The sequence below is a fragment of the Pyrgilauda ruficollis genome, unplaced genomic scaffold (assembly GCF_017590135.1).
Source record: "Pyrgilauda ruficollis isolate IOZ18807 unplaced genomic scaffold, ASM1759013v1 scaffold153, whole genome shotgun sequence".
NCBI classification, from domain to species: Eukaryota; Metazoa; Chordata; class Aves; order Passeriformes; family Passeridae; genus Pyrgilauda; species Pyrgilauda ruficollis.
In genome coordinates, this window is record NW_024513988.1 from 154,831 (window position 1) to 180,201 (window position 25,371).

Here is a 25,371-nt window from a genome sequence, read left to right on the forward strand (position 1 = left end):
TACGGAAACAAAAGGCAGAAAATGACAGCCTGGCATACACAGTCTAAAAGTACAACTTGTTACTGTACATATTCAAGAATAATAATTTATTCATGTCATAATTTATTATTTATTACGATCCTCAAATATTGCAAAACCTTTACAGACAATCAGGCCTACTTAAGTAATCATTAATTTACATAGGAAGAAACTCTAATACTTACATAGCTGTGACTCTTAAGGAAATCTGAAGGGTTGCTTGTGCAGACTTTATCCCCTTCCAAGCCAATTACTCTTTTACAGATATTTGATTTGGGGTCATTTGGGCTTTTCACAATTACAATATCTCCTCTGAGAGGAAAAAAACAAACAAAAACAAACAGAAGAATTCTAATTACAAACTATTTGGCTAAGTACATGAGCATCCATGTATCTCCTCCAAAAATATTCACACATATTAAAGATAGTCCATTGTGCTGAAAATTCTTGCGTACAATTTTGGCTTCTTCAGTTTTACTCAGGTGTAATTTCACAGAGTTTTAAAACTGTTATTGAGATCATTTATGTAACATTTAAGACTACAACCTGAGAACAGTAATACCCATAGCTGGTTTTCAAGACCAAACTGCTTAAAGAAGTTACATTCACTCAGTAGAATCATTTAGGGGGAGGAAAAAAAGGATTTTTTTTCTATTATTTGGACAAAGCTGTGATAGTGACAACAGACTAAACCCAAACTGAATTTTGACAAGTTGTTCATTGGGCTGTTTGTGCTGGTAATTTTAAGATCCTTTAGACACAATGAAAAATTACAAGTTAGAAGCAGAAAAGTACACTAAAAGTAAAGGGCAGAATGTGATTATTGACAAGCCCTGGCAAAGGGAATGCCAGATGTGCTCTCAAGAGAGCAGCGTACTTTCGAATGCAGTAAAAGTGGCGGCTGAGGTTCTCTGAAAAGACAACATCAGAGTTCTGAATGGTTGGTTCCATGGAAGGTCCAGAACACTGCAAATGAAAAAGAAAGGAGAAAAAAAATCACTATTTCAAACCACTTCTACCTTAAACTTATAGTCAAGTGATATGGTAATAAATTAGAAAAGGTTGAATGTAGAGAACTATCTCTACATTCACAGAAGGAATGTGTGATGCATTTAATAGCTGAGGGGAGCCTCCAGAGCATCTCTAACTGCTACAGCTCCATATTTCCTTGGGATTGGTCCTGAACTGCACCAGGTGCTACAGGCTCTTACTGCATCTCCAGGAAATTTTTAGGATCAGTGCTCAAAGCCCTACCAGCTTACCCCTTTCTCTTCTCTGTGACACAGAATCATCACAGAAGCTGCAAGAGCAGCTCACAGCCAAACTCCCCCATGCCCAGCAGCAGTATCTGCAAGGTTAAGGACCTGGGGAGGAGGGGCAGGAGCATAAAACACTCAGACACTTGGCCAGAGTGTGAAACAAAGACATTTCCTGTCAGTGACTCCAGTGATTTTTTTAAAGGATGGACTCTGTGCAAAAGGCTTAATCAGAGTTTCCCATTTACTTCAGTGATGCCTCAAGCAATAACACATCAGAAAACGTGAATGACTAAAGTATAAAGAACTTTCACAAGGGCCAGACCTGCTTCCCATAAATTGTGTTAAATGCTTCAAAGAAAATTAAGAAACCTGAAATATTGGCATCATCACATAGAAAAATGTCAGTATTACAGTTTTATCTCCTTTTAAATGTCATGAAAATGAAGAGTTACCACAACAATTCCTCCAAGGTACTCAAAGGCACAGTGTGCTATGCAGCCATATTGCACCGTGTACCCCAGAAATCGGAAGGTTTTTCCTAGGGCATTGCGAAGCATCCTACAGTGGGATGGTGCCCAGCTGGCTCTACAGCAAAACAGAAGAGGATCATTCATTGGAGAGCAAGCAATCCAACATGTACAAACCCATCTTTTGTGTGTAGCAGGTAGACAAGATTAAAAACACCCAACAGTGTAATGATACTAACAAATAATCAGACAGACCTGAAGAGGTGCATAGAGAAATAAGGCATCAGGTTTTTCTGTTCTCACTGCAGCACAGTGCTATAACTTCTGCAGCTGTAAACATCTTCTGACTCCCCCTCCCCAAATATTCAAGTCCAACTCTGATTAGAAGATCCAATTCCTGCAATGCTAATCTAAATAAAATGTTTCCTTATCACAGTTTGGTGGTTACACTTAAGGAAGTGGAAAACAGATCTAACGAAGTAACTGAAGCAAAAAAGTCTACATTCTGCAAAAAATCTGCTCCCCTTAAACGCAGTGTTGCCTTCTCGTGAACTAAAACCACTGCAAGATTTCCCTCTTTTACTAAGATGGGTCAATAGAGTTTGCTGAGCAAATACAGTATGTTGAAAAGAAAAAAAAGGAAAAATGCTGTGTAAAACATGCGCACTTCAAAATGAAATAATCTTCTCTACATTTCACAAATTAAAGACAGGAATTTAAAAGTGCATAGCTTTATTGTCACAACCCTGACTAGAATTTAGTGGGAGTTCTGCCTGACTACATTCAAAAGACAACCATTATTGGGAGTAAACACTCTCTAACAAGTTCATTTCCTGGTTCCAAAAGAGACCATACTTTTTTTATCTACACAAACTTCTCTGGACTAAAACAACTGAAACCAAGCTGTGATTCATCATTCACTATCTGACCATTTTCACAGTAATGTCCTGAAATACAATGGCAAATGGAAGTCTTGAATTGTGTCAGGGAGATGCAGCACCCAGCACGCTGCAGGACACTGCAGGAACTGGAACAGCTCCCCTGGAAGGGGAATGCACTTTCAGCAGAATCCATTCTGGTGAGGCACAGAAGTGGTTGGCTCTTCTCAATTCAGTGCCCCAACCAATGCCTTACTCAGGCCAGACACACTGAGAGCCCAGAACTGTGACACAGGTCACAAAAGGAAGGTGGAGGCACAGCAGATGAATCTGAGTTGCAGAAGTAGGTGAATGCACAACTATGTTTTGAGAGAAGTCCGTCATCAATCCTTCTTAACAGCACTTGCTAGAAAGGAGCCTCACATTGATTCTCAGTTCAGGGAGAAAGAAAAATACTGCAGAAGCATCCTCTATTTTTGCCCCATGGTATTCAGAAACCTTATATTAACATATTAAGATAGTAGAGAATTTAGGCACCTGTGGGTATTGCAGGTAAAAAGGCATTTACAAATAATGCATTACAATGCCCAGAGTCCACAGATCAAACTGGGACAAATAAACAGTAACAACATCCAGAGAACGTGCAAGCCTCCCATGCCAACAGCTATCAAGTTGTAACTAAAATACTTTTATTATGAAACTCCAAACAACTGCTAAACATGTCAGAAAACAAGTTTCAAAGTGATTGCAAGCCATTTCCTTTTGGGCTTTGGGTGACACAAACAAGGATAGTTACCCTGGACACGTTTCCCTGGGATGCTTGTGAGTAGATTTGGGAGCTACTCAGGGAAACCCAGGACTCAGAGTGAGCTTTGCTTGCTGCCAGAGCTGCCATGAAAAAAAAAAACTAACCACAAGGACAGAACATGAGTGAAGAGCTCTCAAATTTTGTTCCCAGTTTCCTTAAAATAAATTCTTAACTCCCGAGACATAGATTTCACCAACCTCTTCTTATAAATTTAGTACAAAGGATTTTTTTAAATGCTCAAGCTTATCAGATTTTATGATAATGATCAAATAATTCTTAGCTTTACACAAAAGCTTTTGAGTGCTACTCAAGAAACTAATTTCAAATGAAGACACATATATACCTGGATTATACAGTCTGACCCTGGCAAGGTACCTCCTGAGGATGGGAGGGTGTTTTAAATGTTAAGGCTCATCTTTAGACATCTAATATTCATTCCAAAGAACTAAAATCTTAAAAGTTTCCATGTCATTTTAAGTAATAACTTCTAGTTAATAACTGGTTGTAGCAAGTCCAGTTAAAAAAAAAAAAACAGACCAAACTAGTTTATTAAAAAAAAAAAACAAACAAAACCACACAGAAATAATTAACTTCAGCATCATTAAAATATAACTGTTAAAAAGTATAATTGTTAAAATATAATTGTTTCCTCTGAAAACTTCATATCATTACATTTTTGAAACAATGTCATACTGTTGATCACAAGAAAGTAAACAGCTGAACAGTTTTCCACATGACAATTTTAACACAAACTACCATCAGCAGGCACCTCCACCAGATCAAAAATAAGGCCATTAAGCACAATAAAACAAATTATTTAAGTCAGAGGCCCCTTGAAAACTGAATGGCTCTGTAGTATAAACATCCTTATTGCAGAACTAATGGCCTAAAACCTGTTGTAATTACTTCCAGGTACTACCTACTATCATATAGCAGGTAGCTGAAAAATTTCTACTGAAATCAACATTGGTTAAAAAAGGTCACACATCCATATTTATCACAGAGAACACAATCTCATTATCTTACCACAACTGTAAAGTTGCAAAATACACAGCAAATAAAATGTAAAATGTAATTACTAGTATCTTCTGTTCCCTTTTCCTTCCATAGCCTGTGCTTTCATCACTCGGTTTTTGTTTGTTTGTTTATAAAATTAATCACAGCTAGCAGGGTAGAAATCACTTTGAGCCTCATGAATGACATCCAAGAGATGGGAAAGGATTAGTTCTCAGTTGCTGCCAGTTATAGCGCCAGGTGGCTTTTTCTGCAGCGAAGGTGTTACCGATAATCCCATTACATTGGTACTAAATCTTGCAGACATCAAAATTATCACCAAGGTTCCTTTTCATCCCATCCTTTCCAAATGACTGGAAGTCGCTTCACCTGAAAGAAGTCAAATCCACATGCAGCTGCTGTTTTAGCAGCCAGCGGACTCCCTGAGAATGCCAATTGTGATCCAATTTCGCTGTGCTGGTGGCCCCCTATTCCCTGTCCAATAATACATCTGTTAAAAAATCCTACAGCTACAAATCAAGTTTAATCCTACCAGGGACCTCATGTTGGTCTTGTCTTCCAAAAAGGCAGCAGGTTTTGCCGTCTATCTCTGCCAGTGTCTGGGGAATACTCTTTAAATCCCAGCTCTACTTAGAAGAATAAGCTAAGGATCACAAAACATGACCTCAAAAACCCTGATATGACTATATTCTGACCCAGAGGCATTCATTCTAGGTGAAGATTAGAACTTTGCATAATAAGATTACACAGCAAGTGAATGATATCAAGGGACTATCCATATGCAGCCGCCTGGTTTTCTATAGACAGCCTGTGCTCTGCAATATGCAGTGCAGACGAAACAGAGCTTGGGCTTTCTAGCTGAAATAAAATAGATTCACATAAATTAGTTGGCCATTTCCAGATTCCTAAATCCCCTATTACATCTTTTATTGACAGCTCCTGTGAGGATAGCACAAATGGTATTCTCTTTGTACTCCTTGCTTCTGTAGAGCTCGCACTCTGAGGGAAATGTACATAGGTTGTCTAGAAATTAACATCTTGTTTGCTGTAATCTTGGATTACAATTATTGTGTACATAATAAAATTAGAAAATCAATGAGCAGATTTATCATTTCCAGAAAATCAGGAATTTTTAAATACAGGAATTTTTAAATACAGGAAAATCAAAGTTGCAGGCACTGAAAGTGTGACTAAACAATCACTGCATTTAGCACTAAATAGATTTTTCACTTTCATAAAACATTTCCGGTCACATTTGCTTTATATAATGTTTCCCAATTCTGGAATTTCATTGAATACGTAGTGAGAGATTATCAGTTTTCCTTCCATAACAGAAACTCTTCTCCTAACACTCTCCACTTCTAACCAGACACCTTTCTCTACACATAACTTGCACCATCTCTTTCCCATAGAATTACCCTGAGATTACTTTAAAAAACAATCCAAAAACCCAAACCAAAGAAAAAACTGCACGCTGACTAGGCCATTTAAATATTTATGTTTGAGCTGTTATTTATATTAAACTATTATTTTAAAACTTCTGCATGAAACTGAGGTCACATATGTAGAAGAGCGAAGGGTGTGTAACTTTTTTTTGGATGCTTCCCATATTAGATACACAATATGCTTTAAATAGATATACAAATATACAAAATGCTTTAAATATTCTAATGTCAATCTGAGGATTCTGAACATCTAAAGCAAAATAAAGAACAATTTTCAAAAGATCCCTCTGTGATGGAGATCAGAAGAATTGCTTTTTATTTCCAGCTGTTGCTTTACTCTAGGAGAAACACTGGACTTGGTCTGGCAAATGTGAGCAAGCTTGCTGATATTCTGGAAGAGATTGCTTTTTTACACATTATCTCTACTAGGCACTGGCAGTTTGTCTCCAACAAGAGCTCCTTCAGCTCCTTCAGCTGCTGATGTCAAGCTGACAAGGAGTTTAATCCTGTAAACATAACACAATTGGCTGGTGTTAAATAACCAGAGACTACAGACAAGAATGAGCAATTTCCCAACACAGATTTCAGGTAGTTCTCACTGGTTCTATTTACCTTTGGGAAGCAGCTCCTAACACTTGCACAACCCTGAATAAAACGCTGTTTTAATGGCCAGATGCATTCCAAAGCTTGTCCTCCTCCGCAGCTCCATTCACTCCTCTTTGCTGAACAGCGAAATCCAGACAGCTGAGCAAAGACATGGTCATACATGGGCCTCTGAGGGATGCCAAAATATTCACTTTACAGTCTTCTGCAACAAGGTCAAAGTCAGGACAAACACCAAAGGTCTGGCAGACACCATAGTCCCGTTCCTGGTAACTGAGAAAAACGGGCTGTGCCTATGTCACAATGGTCAAATAACAACACGTGTTTATCTTCAATTTCAATACATTCACTTCCTTCAGACACAGACACATCAACATTGAAAATTCATTTCAATTTAGTAAGACAAAGAGTTACAAGCCTAATTCTCACATCAGGCACTAAAAATCTACAACCCTACAGAACATGAAGTTGCCCATGGCTCTCATGTCCTCTGCACTTCCCAGCTGACACATCTTGTGGAAATATGATTTTGGAAATACTACTCAAAGCAGTGAAGGGAAGAGGGATAAATAACTCCCCTGTGCACTGAGAACTAAAAAGGCTGTTTACTTAAAATATTCTGTCATTACAAAGAGGATGGTTTGCTGGTAAAAAACAGCAAATCCAACAAAAACACCACAAACAAAAACCTAAACCCCCTTCACATTTCAGTACACCATCAGCAAGACTATTTAGAAAAAACACAGTTGTCTCCATCTTATTATCAGTGTTGGTCTCAGAGAGAATGCCATCATTGAAGAGTGCTCCACAGTAGTTTAAAAAGACAGAAGTCACAAAGTATCAAATCTTTAAACAAATAGTAAATCAAACAAATAAACAAACCATTAAACATCTGAAAAATACAAAAGCAAAAAACAAGATCAATTTTAGCACTGGCAGAAAATAGCAGTGAAGAATCCTTCTGCATGTTTATCAATACTCTCCAGTTATGAGCATCACCTTCTAATGAAATAGCTTATGCACACTCTGCATTAAAAAAATGTGTTAAAACAGGAGAAAGGCAACACAGTCAAACAAGAGAGTCCTCAATATTTACATTTTCAAATTACCTGAATAGAAGAAAAATGTAAATCAAGTGCTTATCACTGCTGTTATTCTGCAAAAATGTTGACCACTTTCCCAAACTGCTTTTTAGTTACAATGTTCTAAATACACACATGTACATGGACTCAAGGACTTTTTCTCAGAGCAAAATGGTACTTCAGGAGAGTTTATGAAGTAAAACAATAACTATAATCAGTATTTCTGTTCATTGCTCAATAAAATTTAATAGTTATTTCTGAGCTGTTTTATGTGTAAAACACAAGTTCTGTAAGGTCTTCTCCACTTAGAGATACAAGTATAAAAAAGTTCCAAACATCAATAGATGAGTGCAATGATATTCAGTCTAAGTTAATCCCCAGACATCCAAATCCATGAATAAAAATTCATCAGTTTTAAATACACTGAGCCTATTAAGCAAGAACAAAAGCATATGCACAAAAGAGCTTTTAATATATTTCAAAGCCCACAAGAGCCACGGTCTCATTAAAATTATAAATTACACAAACATGGAATAAAGATTCAAACTGCAGTGCAGCTAAGCAGATTACAGCAAACCCCGCGTTCCATATGATAACACACCATGGCCCTCCCAGATGGGGGCTTGGAACAAAAAGGCCATCACTGCAGCTAGGGAAAACCTCCTTGTGATCTCTGCTTTCTGTTCAGCAGATGACAGCCAAATAATATGTTGATTATTCTGTTTGTGCTGCTAAGCTTGTAAGATGGAATAAAAGCGATATGATCTATTGTGAACTCCATGCTAATGTGTTGCTCCACTCATAAATAATATACTTGAATTTATTCTGAAACTATCTTTTTATCTGACTTCCAGGTTTTAAATGCATGAACTAAAATAGAAAGCTAGCATAAGCTATTATTTAATTTGATGGTTTAAAATAAAAGATACAGCTGACACAATAATAAATGTGAAAACTGACTACTTAGTGAATCAAATAAGTAGAGGTGCCTTTCTCCAATTTAGCAAATGATCCTAAGCTGAGGTGCTGAGCATGCTCTAGCCCCACAAACTGCACCCTCACTGATACCAAACACATCACCAAGCAGAGCCTGCATGGCTCATTTTACCACACACACCCAGCCCAACGAGGACACAAGTACTGGTGAAACAGAAAAGCAGTACAGAAACAAGCACGGTATAATTTCATTAGTACTGCCTCCCTGAATTGCATTCTTTAAAACTATTTAGGGTTTTAGGAAGTGCTAAGATGTCATTTCATCTACATTTGCTCATCTGGTTTGTTCCAAAAGTATGGAACATGGCTTGCCCTTTCTTCCATAATACATTGCTTTTCTAAAAGGAAAATCAGTGACTGTCATACAGCTCCTTTCACAGACACTTTGTGCATGCTAAGAAAATTGATGATATTCCTACAACTTAATGTTTGTGAATTTCAGTTCTGTGCCAGAAATGTTAAAAATTCTATGAAAAAATCATTGTGGCTTGGCAATAGCATGAGAACACCAAGATCAATGGCTCACACTTCTTGGACCAATGGAAGCACCATCGAGAAAAGGTGGGAGCATGAGGCTCCAAGAATGTGTGAGCCTCACAACAGTTTTCACAGAAATATAAGAGCAGGGTGCAAAAAAAAAAAAAAGCTCCATTACCTTTCTCCCTCTGCTAGGGACACAGTCACAGCTGTAAATCAGAGAAATATTGAAAACATGCCTGCTGAAGAGACACAGGTATTCTAATAAACCCTGGGGCTAAAACTTCAGATTAATTACCCCCTCACTGCAATGAAATAAGACATTCTGTTCTTTACACACAAAACCAAGACAGATCTTTGAAACAATTAGTGACGCTCACATTTCCAACAGCACCCACAACTGAATTAAACTTACAATTCATTTTCAAGATTATTGTTCTGCAGGTTTCAATAATATTGTGTGTCCCACACTGAGTTATTTTGCAGTAACCACTTAGAGGACTGTTATTTCTAGGACCCTGATAACATTTTGGCTTCCCTCAATCTGTTTCAATGTCTACAATTTTAAATGTTGATTCATTTTTATTCCTTTTACATATATTATCTCACACAAAATGCAATTCAGTACAACGGGGGGTGAAATTGGAAAAAATGGCAGCCCTGCTCCCAGATAGATGCTCCTGAAATGGGGTTCACACAAAGAACTTTTGGTATGGAATTGGCAGGCTCAGTGTAGGAAATGGAAGCTGAATCCACTGAGATAAAGAATAATGATGATTTGCTAAAATACAGCCTGGCTACAAAAAAAGGCCAGACATTCATTATTTTATTTTATTATTTCACCAAAACATTATTTCAAATTTGAAACAATTTAAATTTCCCTAAGTAGCTAGTTGTGAATCTGGCTTTACAATGAGTTTTACTACATTGCTTGCTTGTCTTATATTCAACTTTATAACGCACACTGAAAAAATCTCAATTTTACTTCCTGACTACTTAAAGGCCAAAATTTTCTTCATCTGCCCCTCAGTGACCGAATTAGTTTACCATTCCACAGCTGTGAATCTGGCTTTACAACGAGTTTTACTGCATTGCTTGCTTGTCTTATATCCAACTTTATAACGCACACTGAAAAATCTCAATTTTACTTCCTGACTACTTAAAGGCCAAAATTTTCTTCATCTGCCCCTCAGTGACTGAATTAGTTTACCATTCCAGTCAGATTTTTTGAAGAGCAAGCAATACACATCAGTACAGAATTATTTACTGCAGCACACCCTGGCCCATGCCCCACTCTGTCGATGGCCAGAGTGCTGTGAAAGTCAGTGGGAGCTGAAAAATCAAGCTGGCATTCCAGTCTGGAATATCTATGGGAGACAATAACCAAAAAACATCATTGGCCAGTACACGGAAACCTGAGGTTCCTTCCATGTTTGTGGGTCTCACCAGGAAGTATGAGAAATACAAGGAAAATAATCTCTATTAAATACAGCACTAATCTGTATTATGCTCTAAATTAAACTCACAATTCACTTTCAAGATTATTATTCTACAGGTTTCAGTAATATAATATTGTACAGTTCTGAAATTACAGAAACATGAAGTAACTTTTAAAATAATTTCTTGTCTTCAGCACATACTTTAACTCACATCTCTTGATTTATTTCTATTTTGAAAGAGCTGTTTAAATTTGACACAGGTTTAAATTTCTTTCCTGTTGCTCAGGATACCCACAAGGATGAATTTAGGTAACATCCAGACGCTTTCTGAATAAGATATTATGTTTACTATAGTATCATACAACTGGCAAGTCCTAAACAATCCAAATACTTCTTTCATTTGCCACAGACTGACTCAATAAGCAGTCTTTAAGCTTTTTCACACTGAAAAAAACCCAGGTCTTTTGGTGTCAGAGCTTCCAGGATTAAACATTCTTTCCAGTTGTTGGCTCATAGCCTGAAGATCCTGCACTTTCAAACTTATCCCATTCTAGCTAGTTCAAAGATCAGGAAAATGAAGCCATCTTCTTTGCAGCCATAATCCACGACCCATGCTGTTAGATACTTAAGAACATCTCAAAAGCAAACTACCTTGTTTCAGCTGCCAGCAGGAGCTCAGCAGGGCGTGGCTCACATGACTGCAAGCCCAGCCTGGTCAGGTGACTCGCTGGCTAATCTGATTTGGTGCCTATAAAACTTTAATCAGTACAGTCTAATACCAGCACATTCCACAACTGATGAGCGAAGCAGCCTGGAGATGGAACAGCAAACACTAATAAGATTATGAATTAGAACTGCTACTGGGATGTGGTTTTCTGGTTCTCTATCCCACATGTAAATCCTACAGGAAAATATCACTGAAAACTGGTCTGGCAGACATACATAAACGAAATAAACTTGAAATAAAATGGGCTGGCGTTTTATTCCAAAATGAACAGCATTTTGTTCAAAGACAAGAGCATACATGAATCTTCTGCAGCACAATTAAAATGCAGCAAAGCCATTGATTTGAAAGCAAATAGAACACATCCAGGTGTAACACCCTGTTGTTGAGGAACACTCCTGGTGTTAACTTGCCCCGCAAGCCCAGAAGGACAAACCACGTGGTAAAGAGAGACCACGTCAAATGTGCTTCCTCTGCTCAACCACAATTATCCAAAGCACACCTCAAGGGCTGCTATTCTGGGGACACCAGGATTTTCCCCAAATTTGTAGGCTACAGCTTTTGAAGAGTATTATCAAATGCACTTGCAGATCAAATGTGGTTTTCTGGTTCTCTATCCCACACAGAAAAATATCACTGAAAGCAGGTTGGGCAGACATACAGGTTTGAAATAAAATGGGCCGGCATTTTATTCCAAAATGAACAACATTTTGTTCAAAGACAAGAGCATACATGAATCTTCTGCAGCACAATTAAAACCTAGAAAAACCATTAATTTGCAAGAAACACAACAGAACACATCCATCAATAATGCTGCCCACACAATGCTGCTGGTGTCAACTTGCCCTGCAAGCCCATAAGGCCAAACCACATGGTAAAGAGAGGCCATGTCAACTGTGCTTATCAACCACAAATATCCAAAGCACACTTTAAGGACTGCTGTTCTGGGGACACCAGGATTTCTCCCAAGTCTATAGGCTACAGTTTTGGAAGAGAAATGTCAAATGTTGTTGCAGATCAAATTCCAAGCATAACCTTTTCCCAAATGTTCCGACTGCTCTCTTGCTTACCATTGTATTCTCTCCATTTTTTTTTTTCCTTAGGGAACTTTCACCCAAAATCCTCTTAACCCATCTTAGAATCTGCATTTTGCACAGACAAGTAGCTAAACTGGACAGCAAGTTTGCAATAAGAGGAGAGAGAGCTTGATTTCTCCACAGCAGTTAGGATTTGCAGTTAAAACTGACATCCCCATTTGACCAGGTCTATGTGACAACATGCGACCTGAGAGGAAGGAAAGTTGATATTCTACAGTTTGAGACATCCCAAAATAGACCAAAGATGTTTAAACCTCGCCATTCTCCAATGAGCTGAGTAGGACCCCTGTCCACTGCAAATTGTCCATAGCTCAGCTGACAAGAAATAACTTCCTAAGACACTTCCTGAGCACTGGAAATAATTTCAGTGTTCCTTAGTTTCTCTGCATTTCAATTCCACACCTAGAGCAGGAATAGCAGGACTTCTCTACCTCATAATGTGCATTTGAGGATGAGGGTAATGTTTAGAGCTACAATTTCTGTGGTCTTGCTTTCTGCCAGACAGCAGATCCTAATGGGATCTTCTACAATGACTGGAAATTCACCTTTGCAAAACTGGACATGTGAACATAAGCAAACCTTCAGTATCATTCAAAAAGGGTGAAAAAATATCGTTATTCCTGAAAATGAAACATCATTGATTTAAAAATAATTAACTAAAAATAAATATGAAATTAAACCTCCATTAAATTAGTTCCTTCTCTGAAATTTATCTGATATACAGGTAAAGTCAGATGTTGTAAGCAGTATTTCCATAAGCACATAAGCAGTTGGAAAGCTTTATTGTATTAAAATGTTAACATCTGAAAAATCCCCCACCTACTGAAAAATAGCTATTTCCACTCATTATCTAAATCAGCAGGATTTTAACTGCACCCAGCAGATTAAAATGTGACTGGGAATAAATGAACACCACAACAGAACTACTGCTACATTTTAAAAGTTCAGTTCTCATACTGAAAAAATTGTATCTACTTCATTATTTTTGTTATACATGAAACAGTCTCTCAAGCTGTTACAATGTAAGACACCATTTCTTTATATTGGGAAGGATATCTACAAAAAAAAATTTGCAACGAAAATATTACTTTATGTAAAAATCCATTTTCTGTGTAAAAATCCAGTTTTTATTCTGAAATAAGTACAAAGTTCCCAGGTGGCAAGAGCTGGGAGGCTGGGCTGCCCTTCTCCATGCAGCACCAGCTCACAGCATGGCACAAAATGAAACTATTGAGAAAGTCAATCGATAGCTCCAAGTCAGGTCAGCGAGCTCAACCAGCCCAAGGAGGGAACTGAGCAGCACCAGGGTTTGCTGGATTGGAAACAGAGGAGGAGGAGGGAGTGAGATTGCCTCTCTTGCAACCCTGACCCACTGGATCAGCTCCTGAGCCACTGAGACTGCCAGGAAATGTGCAGGTTATCCAAGAAACACTGCAAATGGTAGAGGCATGGCACAAGTGCTCCCATTTGCAAAATACTTTCATTATGTGTGTTCTCTTTCCAATAGGAAAGAGAAAAAAAAAATAAAAAAAAAGAGAAGGAATTATTTTGCCTCCAATTTTAATTGGCCTGTAGGAAAATAAGGTTAAAAAGTATAAAAAAAACCCCCTTACATGTCAGACAAATAGTATTGAAAGAACAGAAGAGAGGGCTCAGCCCTGGATGTATGCTTACACCTATGCTGTGAAGTTAAGACAACCTACAATAAAAAAAAACAATAAAGCAAGGAAATACTTTGTGTTAATGAAGTAAGAAAATGTACTGCTTGGAATGGGAAAAAACCATCCCAGAGATTGAATATGTGCAGTTTATCACTGGATTCTCCTTCTGACAGGCAAGCAGTGACTTATCAGAGGTATCCTCACCACTGGGTCACGAGCCTCTGTAACAAAGTTCTCAACAGATATCCTGCAACTGTTGTGTCACACACACCTGCAAGCACCCAGATCCCTGAGATCTTCAAGGATTTGGGCTCCAGGAGCACAGCACAGTAAGAAAAGGCACAGTATCCTGCAGTTGTTGTGTCACATACACCTGCAAGCACCCAGATCCCTGAGATCTTCAGGGATTTGGGCTCCAGGAGCACAGCACAGTAAGAAAAGGCACAGTATCCTGCAGTTGTTGTGTCACATACACCTGCAAGCACTCACACCTGAGATCTTCAGGGATTTGGGCTCCAGGAGCACAGCACAGGAAGAAAAGGCAGAGTAACTGTGAATTTTAAAAGTGGAGAACTCTCCCTAGGTTTCAGGCTTCTCTTCAGTCAGACAGAATTCACACCACAGGATCCCACTGACAGAAACAGAGGCCCAAACGCTTTTAAAAGAATTGTGAATTATGCTTTGGGTCTTTATTTTGTTGGCCTTTCCTGTTACAGATATTCACACCTCGTTGGTCACATATTACAGAAGTGAAATTAAACATCTATGTTTATTTCTTGCCATGGTTTCCAGACTCCTTTGATTTTTCTCCTCCACAGGCAGATACTTCTAACTTTCATTAAACAATAATCTATATTTAAGTATCATTCAATATTTCAGAGTTTAGCAGAAAATACAAGCCATTAAGACTACCTCTTGATACTCCTGATAAAAGATCCTGACTTGTCTACTGCTCAGCATGTGTGGAAGCTTGGCCAGCAGCAAAAAAAACATCCTTTTCCCAGCTAGGGAGACATCATGCTGAAGTTTCATGCTCCTGAATTTGAATTGGATACGAAGGGAAACTCTGAGGTTCAGGACTGCCCACATATTGCTGCTCTTTCATGCTGCTCGTATTTAACACGAGGATTTTTTCCCCTCAATTAAAAAGAGACTCAAGAACCACAGGTGTTCAGAAAGTTGGCTTAGAACAACAGTAAACACGATTCACTGGAATTAAAGACTGAGAGTGAGGGATTATAGTATCAAAGCTTCGTTTTTTTATCCTGCTTGTACAAGTGTCTTCAAGCAGCTTGGGATGCCTCTGAATCACCAACAGATGAAAAACTAACATAGAAATACTTGTGGTAGTGGCTGTTCTATATATGACAGGGGCTTCCCTTGCTTTCGGAGCACCAGAACAGAACAAACATACTAGAACTTGTCAAAGCATTTTAATGTCTTTTAACTTTTTCTACCACACTTCGTCTTGGTCCACGCTGACACAAGACCTTGCTCCCCAGTTAAGGCATTAAACCACACACCTGCTACAGGTCCGTGGCTTTGCACAACCAAGCAGGGACCCCAAGTACAGTCACATATGTCACACGCAGTCACAAAAACACGTTTTACAAGCACTTTTCCCTTGCAGGCTCATTCCGGAGGGGCTGATGCCGCTCCAGGCGAGCCTGTCCGCCCCGGCCCGCTGCACGCCGGGCCGTGCAGACACCCCGCGGGACAAGCGGGTGTCCGCTCCGCAGCAGCCGTACCGAGCTCCCCGCGCCCTTCCGTGCCCGCTGCCGGCCCCCTTAGCCCCGGGCAAGGCCCCAGTGCCCCGCGGTGTCCCCTCAGCCCCGGGCAAGGCCCCGGTGCCCCGCGGTGCCGCTCTCACCTCCCCGTTCGCCGCCGGGCCCCTCAGCGCTCCGCCGTCCCCCGGCTCCGCACGTGCCAACAACGCGGGCTCCCATTGGGCGGCGGCGGCCCGAGCCGCTCCCCCATTGGCGGAGCGCCGGCCCGGCATGCCCGGCCCCGACATGGCGGCGGCGGCCGGCGGGGAGCGGGGCCGCACCAGCTTCCAGCGCAGGCCCGGGGCCGGCCCGCGGCCGCCCGCCCTGCCGGGCACTCGGCCCTCGGTGCGCCACGGGCAGCTGCTGCTCTCCAGCGGGCTGCCCTCCCTGGACTGTGTGCTAGGTTGGTGGGAGCGGGACTGGGACCCGGTGTTGCGCCCCCGCCGCCCTCCCCTTTGCCAGGCCCTTCCTGCCCTCCCGTAACCCCGCGGCTGCTCCCGAGGCTTCTCCTTCCTCCCCACAGTCCCGGGGGTCGCGGCGAGGGCGGGAGGGGCAGGAGGACGGGGGAGGCAGGTCGTGTATCCCAGCTGGAGCTTGCGGAGGGGCCGCGTGCCGCGGTGCCATCGCTCCGGGCAGCCTTGCGGAACTCTCCCTAAATTCACTTGGCAGCACATGGCTGGGGCCTTCCGCACTGCCACGGGGAGGGCGGCCAGGCTGGGAAAGCCGTGTGTGCTGCTGGCTTTCGGCTGGGAAAGCTGTGTGTTCAGCTGGGTTTCGACTGGGAAAGCCGTGTGTGCTACCAGGGTTTCCCCTTGGAAAGTCATGTGTGCTGCTGGGTTTCCCCTTGGAAAGCCGTGTGTCCTACCAGGGTTTCCCCTTGGAAAGCCGTGTGTGTCGTCAGAGTTTCCCCTTGAAAAGCCGTGTGTGCTACCAGGGTTTCGGCTGGGAAAGCCGTGTGTGCTGCTAGCTTTCCCCTTGGAAAGCCGTGTGTGCTACCAGAGTTTCCCCTTGAAAAGCCGTGTGTGCTACCAGGGTTTCGGCTGGGAAAGCCGTGTGTGTCGTCAGGGTTTCCCCTTGGAAAGCCGTGTCTGCTACCAGGGTTTCCCCTTGGAAAGCCGTGTGCGCTGCCAGGCTTTCCCTGGCCAGCCGTGTGCCCCGCACTAACGCGGGGCAGTGCGGGCTCTCCGCCGCGGCAGGGTTGGGATGTCTTGGGTTCTCAGTTTGTCTTTTCCGCCTTGCTCGCCACGGCTGCGTGGTTCAAGTGCCCCCTTAGATAAATTGCTCTGGTGCGACGCTGGTTTTGCTGTCAGTGTCGGGCTGTGAGATGGTCCCGTGGACTCGCTGTTGAGATTGCTGCTGTATCATCCGTGTGGTGAGCTTGGGTTGGGGGCTCATTCATTTGCTGGTGTAAACAGCGTGGTTTATCTGGTGATCCTCTAACTCTGCACACGGTTGCAGTGCATCTTTAATGTACATACATGGGACTTCTAGGTGAGAACAGCCTGATTTTAGCTTGGTTCAGTCATCCTTGGAGTACACAGAATATGCCACTTTTCTCTCTAGGGATGCTCTGTATGATTAATGGTAATGTAAAAGTTGTATCCCTTGTATAAAGGACTTTTTGCAGCTTGTATGTCATTTTGTGTGTGTGTGTCTGCACTTTCATCAGGGATTAGGATCATTGTGGAGGAAGCTCTTCCTGCTTGAGAGAGAAATATTTCATTAAGTGAGTGTAATTTGTGAATCCTTTTAATTGCATGAAAAGCAGATTTGCGTTGAATATTCCCGTTCATATTCCCTTTTAGAAACAGTGCATTTTGCACAGCATGGCTCAGAAGATGTAGACAGCTCCCATGGTGGCAGTCTCCTAAAATTCTAGGCACCTGCTAACACAATTACTGGTTTGTTATGGAAACTGAGGACACTTCCAATAAACCCAGGATCCCTTCTACATTTTCCTTGTCTTTTAAATATTTTACAATTTCCTGAGCTTACTGATATTTATACTTCACCATCAAGGAAATTCCTTGCCCCTAGGTACAAAAACTTTTGAAAGTACTCGTAAATGTCTTTTTGGGTTGTGGCATCTTTGGAAACCTAGGCTCTATGTTCCTGTGTTAAACCTGGGGTAACCTCCTAGCCCTGAAATCCCTGATTTTTGAAGGCTGAGTGGACACCAGGAAAGACTCATGCTAAGCATGCTGACTAGACTCCAGTTCCCACTGATGCCAGGCATTGTTGGAACACACCTCCAGCTGGGTGAACTGTACAGAATCACTGATTTTGAAGGCTGAGGAGGGACCTCAGGAATTTCCCCTCTGCAGCCTTAAAGCAGCCTGAGTTCAGAGCTAATTGCTCAGGGCTTTCTTTGTCCACTGGAAAATCTGCAGTGGCAGAGATTTTGCAGCACCTCTGGGTAACCCTGTCCAATGCTCAGTTTTATTTTGTAGGGAATTTTCTTTTACCTTATATCCACTGGGAACCTCCCCTGTTTCAGCTCCCATTTGTTGCTTGTTGCCCTCTCAGTGCACCTCAGTGAAGAGCTCAGCTGTTGTTGGGGAGTCTTTGTTTCTTTTTTGTTAGGGTCAGGATTAAATGTGGGAGGGGGTATTCCTTGTTGGGACTCAGATGTTTATTGGTTCTTATTCGACAGTCTCACAACCTGAGTTTTACAGCACTTCACTCTAACAAACTAAAAATGGAGCTGTATCTCTCCCTCTCTACAAGGTCTTTTAAGGATAAACTGTCCAATTGAGAAATGGCACCTAAATTATTTTTACTTTTAAGCCAATAATCAACCATGTGTGCCCCACAATGTGGACTTTTTTTATCCAAATACACAAAACCACCCAAACCATGGAGAAGAAGGTGAAGCACCAGCCTCCACCCTAAAACCTCCATCTTGCTTTATATATATATTACTATATTCTAAACCCTTAAACTCTGAGTTTTCCACCCTGTGATATTACACACTTCTTTTCAAACTCCACACCCACAACCCCAGCTCTGTCATTCCATTTTGGAAGCCTTCTCCACGGCCTCAGGTCAGTGCAGTGTTCTCTTGGGGCTCAGTGCCTGTCAGCACAGAAAGTCTGAAATCCTCAGTAACCAGGGTTCCAGCAGAGTGTCAGTAGCTTCTCCTGGGTACCACTCCAGGGCCTTCAGCTTTTCCTCTCTTCTCCAAGCTGAGCAAGCCCACTTCCTTCAGCCTCTTCTCCTGAATCTGTTGCCCCATTTTCATTCTCTTCCCTGGATTCACTTCAGTTTAATCTTTCTTGAATGGAGGAGCTCAAAGTCATCTGGGCCTCGTATTCCAGATGTGATCTGAGTAAAGGGGAGCATCCTTCGAGCATCTGACTGAGCCTCTGATGGTGCTGATGCCTTGAGAAGGCTGAGCTAAAGCAGAGGATGGACAGAGTTCCAGAATAAATCAGGGATTCATTCCAAGGATCTCCTCCATGGATCCACCTTGGGCAGCACAAGAGCCCAGCCAGGGCTGCACCCAAGATGAACCCAAATGGTCCCAAAATGCACGAGGAGCGCTCACGGGGTCTCTCCCTGGGATCAGCTCTGCTCCATGTGCACATTGCAGTTCAGTGTCCAATTCCAGCTCAGCCCCTGCACTCCCATCCTGCTTGTTTTTCTCTCTCCAGCCCACGGGGTTTGTGCTCTTGGGGCTGAGATTTGGATCATTTGTCCTTGGTGCCCAGCTGGAGCAGGAATTGTTTTGTCTCCCTGCTCTGTGCACAGAGCTCACCATGCCCTCATGTGAAGCCCAGACCCACACACCAAAGCAGCACAGAATGTGAGATATATAAAAGCCAAACCTGAGGCATCAGTGCAGCCCACTGTGCTGGTGACTCTACAGGTGTTGACTTGGTCTGCTTTGTGCCTTTTTTCTGGGTGTGGAAATGCTTCACGAATGTGTTGCAAAATGCTGTTTATGTTTTTCTGAAGGAATACTGGTGTTTTTCTTCTTTTGTGTTGTCCACTAGCAGTGGGCAATTTGCAATCCAATAACTGATTGTAAAAATATTCAATTTTTATTGTCACCAGGATCTGAGGGCAGTCTTTTTTTTGGTATAAATTCCCAATGGAAGTTAGCATGAACTCTTTTAGTCTGGTATTTTCATAGACATACTTTGTAACAGTCACTAGGCAGTCTTGTAGATCTCTGGCTTAGGTTTGAGTTTAACTTTGCTGTGTTCAAAATCTGTAACCCAGATACACAGTTATTTGCCAAGTATGAAAGTGCAGCCTGTGAGTGAGGGAAAGCATGGTGTTATCACACACAGGTCTAATGTGGACCTTCTGAAGAGAGGAAAAGGCAAAGACTCCAAGGAGTCTTTCACCCTGCCAGCTGATTGTTACATTGATGTGGCTCACTCTAAAGGAGTGAATTTCCTTTGGAAGAGAAGTGGTAGATAAATGCTGGATTTCAAATGCAGCGTTAGCATCAGGGCATTCTGCACTTCCAGACTTTATTTATTGATTTTATAAATGTTTATTTTTATTTTATAAATTCATACATTTTATAGTTCTAAATATTTTATATTTATTTATATAAGTTTACTTTCAAGGTTTATGGGCCATATATGCCTGATGTGTGCCAGGGCAGTTCTCTGCAATAAGCTGCAACTGTTGTGTAATGTAACCATCACATGCCTGGTATTAAATGTGTTGATTCAGGCTGCTGAAAAAAAGGTCAGGGATATGCTTTGGAAACAATCTGGGCACTTCTCAGCTTGCAAAGTTTGTTGTGTTTCTCTCCATAAGGTCTTAAATCTCTCTTGTAAGTAGCAATGTGGAAAGTTACAAGTTTTGCTTATATCTTTATAAACTGTACTGCCTTAGATACTGGCAAAGAAAAATGAAAATAGTGAGATTAGGAAGAATGACAAGTTCACAGCAGCTTTCTTGGGAAACTTATAGATTTTGCTTCTTCCTTTTGATTCCATTAGCATTCCTGCTATTTTTTCCTGTTGCCTTTTGTTTAATTTACTGGTGTTGTTGCTCATTGTAATATGAAGATGTAACCATGGTAACTGCAATAGTTTTGCATTTTCTCTAATAGAAGACATTTGTTCAAACCACTCAATGATAAAGTACAGATCTAAGTTTGCCTTTAGCATCCAGGGTATGTGCACATATATTACAGCTCTGGTAGAAGAGTACCATTGATGATCTGAAAATGCAGCTTGAGAGAATTTTGGCTGCACTGTTTGACAAACAAATTCACTGTAAAAGCAGAAGAGACACCACTTCTGTCTGGCTACAAGTGAACTTTTTTCTGACCAAGGTTTTAAAGTTCTTATTGCCATGAGCTAATACATTACTTATGGCTGCTTTAATCATATTTTCTATGTCACCCTAGGATTTGGTAAAATCTCAACATTTGGAGCTTTTCTTTCCTATGGGCTGTATAGAGCATGTGCTCATTTTAAACAACTGTTGTTAGGAACCCAAGTGTTCTGGCTGCCTGAACGATTTAAATGCAGTGCATATTGGAAGCATGCCAAACATCAGTATGATTTCAGATTTTGGTCTTTTTTTTGCTTTCCCCTGTGGTACATCTTTTGGGTTCATTTGCATTTATCTCCTGAACAAATAAATGGAACAAAAATCATTGGCTTAGGACATGGGGATTTCATGAGTGATTCTACCTTTCTGATAAACAGCAGTTAAAATTGGTTTCTTGTTTGTTTTTGTTTTTGTTTTTTTAATATCTAGAAAATGCTTAATTACCTGATCAGCTTGCTGTAGATATTGAAGCATTTGTACATCTTGACTCAGGAGTTTTGCTTGAGACATCTGCTTCTCTGTAACTATGAAATTAGTAGCTGATTAAGCACTTTCATTGCCCAGTACTGCTCAAATTGTGGTGCATGATGGCAAAGTGATCCTGTTCTGATTTTAATTCAGGTGCTGTTATGCAACAATATTAGCATTTTTTGGCCTATGGGAGAGCAATTTTCTTTTTTTCTTCCTTTTGGGTATATCAACATTACAGACAGGACAGGCATTTGTAGTCCCACTAGCAAAGCTGAAGATTGAGAAGTTGATCCAACTCATATTGGAATCAACTTCTAGTGGAGTTTATTGCGGTCTTACAAATGTACAAAATGAAAGATCCAATTCACTGGAGTCAATCTGTGCAGTCCAGAATTGACTTCTGGAGATTTGCATACTGTGCTGATGGGATTCATCAATTAGTTTGCTCCTAAGTTGCTTTTAGATCAGGACACCTTTTAAAGCAAGGTTACACCAGAATTTCCTTTTGCAGACCACAGTGCAGCTCTCTGGGACCATCTCCATTGCAGCTGAGGTGTCCTGATTTAAAAGGTGAATTGCAGACAACAATAACCAATAACTCCTGCAGTTTCCATGCAAAACACTTCAGTATGCTCATTACCTGTGGCCATCTGTACACTTCCAGAGATTTTTAGCTTTCCTGTCACAGTCTTCCGTAATTGTTAAACAAAATAGTCTGATTTCAGGTTATTCCACTGTTGTAATTGTTGGAATTCAGATTATAAACCAGTGTACTCTTTCCCAAAAATAAATATGAGTTCTTCTTTCACTGGCCTTGTAAAGGAATTCATGGAGTTGTTATGTCCAAGACCTGCTATAAAGGACTTTAATCTCTTCAGTAGTGTATGTTTTTTCATAGTGTGTGTTGTGATATTTATGGTCCCTCAGTCCAGGTTTTAATGGGTGAAAGTGTTGCTGCCATGTCAGTTTCCAGCAGTAAGATAAAAAACAAGAAAAAGGTGGAGTCAGGATTTTTCCTCGGAGACTTGAGTGGAAATTTGCTAAAATCTACTAAAATCTTAGTTGGTCACTTAGTTTATATCCTTCTTGATACAAAGGAATATCACTTGATAGCTAATATTAGTTTGATTTGGAGAATGTTTACTCACATGAGTCATCCTAGTAAAAATCTGCTGGCTCAGACCATACCTCCCCACTGTAGTGCTTGAGCATGGTTGCATAGAGCTCTGCAGGATCTTTTTAGCACAATGATGATAGTACAGTATATTGTGAAAGTAATTGTAATGTGCAGTATATAATTACATGTAATGTATAATTATTTCATAATAGAGAATTGTAGTAAGTATTGCAAAGGTAATTAAAATGTTGTTCACTTTTATATTTTTAAATTCCCCGTTATCACCTTTCTTTGACTTATAAACTAAGAAAAGTTAATTGTTCTCTAACATGGTATTAAAGTGTAGTCTTACTTTATTCTTCATTTTGTTTTGTTTCCAGGTGGAGGCGTAGCTGTTGGAACCCTTCTTCTTATTGGTTAGTATAGAATATATAGATTCTTAAAGCCATATTCTGAAGTGTTTCACTCTTTATTTTGTTCATTAAACAGCCTCTCTTTTCACTGTTTTTTGAAGTCAGACTCTAGGAAAGTATTACTCTCAGGTTCCTTCACTTTGTGTAGCCTTCAGAATGGACTGTTGTCTATCTCAGTAATTACTGGAGGTGAATCAAAATCTTAATTTTAGACAGGCTTGAGCACCCATAAAGAATACCCCAGAAATCTGTTTGAAAACAGGACATTTAGCACATTTCAGGACTTAGTAGCAGAGTGCACACATTAGTTAAGATTTTGTAAACTGCTGTTAGATTCAGACTGTAAATCATCACAAAGGGGTTTTTTAAATTTGGCTGTCTGAGGAAGACGTGCAGTGCAGAACCTCTGAATCTTTTGGTTGCCAGAATCAGCTGAGAGCAAGGTGATGGAACCTGCATTCTGTCAGGAGGTGGATGAGGCACACTGAGATGATTAAATAAATTACACCAGAATTCCCTTTACAGACCACAGTGCAGCTCTCTGGGACCGTCTCCATTGCAGCTGAGCTGTCCAGCTTTCCTTCCTGTTTGACTGAGCTGACACAAAACCAGCAGAAAAATGAAGAATTCTTGTATTAATCTCCACCCTGAAGGAGCACTTGAATCTCATAATTGAGAGCAGTGACTAGATTTCAGCCTTGCCTAGGGACAAAGCAGACTGGCACATGCCTAGGTGATTTGGGTGCTTTCAAAGGAGTTGTGCCTGTAGAGTGTTTTAAGAGCCTGCTTGTCTCTAGTGGTAGAAGCTCTTCAGAGTGTGGCTTTTCAGCCTTGAGATAGATAAAATATCCAGACCACAATGTTGTCATCCCTTTTAGAAAATGAATGAAAATTACTGGTTAAATCTATGTTTACTTTCCCTGTGGAAGACAACCATTGCTTGGGAAACTAAATTTGTATCTAGAGTTTTGGTTATGTATTTTGAATTTTACAATTCAAAAATTAGTCTTAACACTAAAGAGCCAAACAGTGGGATTTGGGGAAAACTTATTTGAAATCTCTTTTAGCCACTATTAGAATTACAGCATGTTCCTTTCTGTTGGTATAGGGTTCATGTAACCTGCACTAGAGACTGAATAAAATTTTCTGTTTGCCATTGAAGAAGATAATTGCTCTCACTATGGCTTGTTGTTATTCCAAGGCTAGTCTTTATTTCTGCACTTTATCCATTAGAGACAGTTACTGATGTGCCACTGAGTCTTAGAAAATGTTGATTTTTACATAAAGTATATAAATTAGTGTATGGTGTGGGGCAGATTAAGTAATTTGATAAGTTGTTTGCCAGAAAAAATAACTGATGTTACCTAATGCCAACAGTTTTCAGTTTGAAAGAGATTTTCAGTTTTGAAGAGCTGCAGTCTTGCTGTGGTAAAGGAAGAAGGAAAAGAAAGTTAGAACCTATTCTATTTTACATAAATCAGAGATTGTGAGGCTGGATTAATTTTGTCTTCCCATTACAATATTCACTGCCCCTTCTGGTAGACAGGCTGGGTGGCATCCAATGAATCCACTAGCAGGAAGATTGTCATTATATGGAAGTGGTGCAATATTTCACCACAAGGTGTTGTGAATGTGAAAAACAGTCATGTGGATGCTGATGGCTCAATGGAAGATTTTTCCTGAAAGGATTTTTGCCTGAACTTTGTTCCTTCTGAGTGCATACCTGGCCATACACAGTGGTAGGTTTGAATTTGCTTATCTTGTGTGTTAGTTGTGTATTTGTGATCTGACCTGAAACTTAGCCTGAGAATGTCTCTTTACATCTGGAAATGAATTTTTTCCCAAATGAGACTTACCCTATGTTATTTAGAAACAAATAATTATATACAAAAAGTCTTAAAGCAGGAACTATATTTATTCATGACTCATTAGTCTAAAAATTTGGAGATTGATTTTTAAAGTTGGTGCAGGTAACATTGGAATGGCATTGTTGGACTATCCTGTCAGCACACCAAGAAATTCTGTCATGAGATTAGTCTAGACAAGCTTAATATTATCAGGATTGAAGCTGTCAGTGATAAACCTCCTAGGAAGATCTTTCTGTGTTGTACTCCAAGTGTTACAAAAAGGTTAAATTCTTCCCCTTCCTTCAACATTCTCTAAGGTGAGAATAAATTGAATTACTTTTAGCTTAGCTCCCTTTGCAAATTAAATGCTCGTCTTCATTATTTGACTCATTATCTTGGTTAATTTAACCAAATAATAGTAGATTCAGGGTATTAAAATATTTATTTGAACTGTTGTGTTCTGAAGATGTAGTAATGGCACAGGTTAC

At 40.5% G+C, this 25,371-nt stretch overlaps 2 protein-coding genes across 6 annotated transcripts in view; one reads left to right on the plus strand and one right to left on the minus strand.

Moving 5' to 3' along the window:
* IMMP1L (inner mitochondrial membrane peptidase subunit 1) overlaps positions 1–15,892 on the minus strand; it is a 32,124-nt gene extending 16,232 nt beyond the window's left edge. The window contains exons 1-4 of one of the 4 annotated variants that reach the window (XM_041461745.1): positions 6,502–6,635; positions 1,730–1,862; positions 896–984; positions 204–330 (exon numbers count right to left, since the gene is read on the minus strand). In XM_041461745.1, the coding sequence (XP_041317679.1) occupies positions 204–330; positions 896–984; positions 1,730–1,834 (321 nt within the window). In that variant the 5' untranslated portion in view covers positions 1,835–1,862; positions 6,502–6,635. Of the gene's footprint in view, positions 1–203; positions 331–895; positions 985–1,729; positions 1,866–6,501; positions 6,638–15,838 lie in introns of those variants that run through there. The other 3 variants (XM_041461744.1, XM_041461743.1, XM_041461746.1) reach the window with 3 other exon arrangements.
* Positions 15,864–25,371, plus strand: part of ELP4 (elongator acetyltransferase complex subunit 4) — a 133,281-nt gene continuing 123,773 nt past the window's right edge. For both annotated transcript variants that reach the window (XM_041461740.1, XM_041461741.1), the window contains exons 1-2: positions 15,864–16,137; positions 23,004–23,039. In XM_041461740.1, coding sequence (XP_041317674.1) covers positions 15,966–16,137; positions 23,004–23,039 — 208 coding nt within the window. In that variant the 5' untranslated portion in view covers positions 15,864–15,965. The remainder of the gene's footprint in view (positions 16,138–23,003; positions 23,040–25,371) is intronic.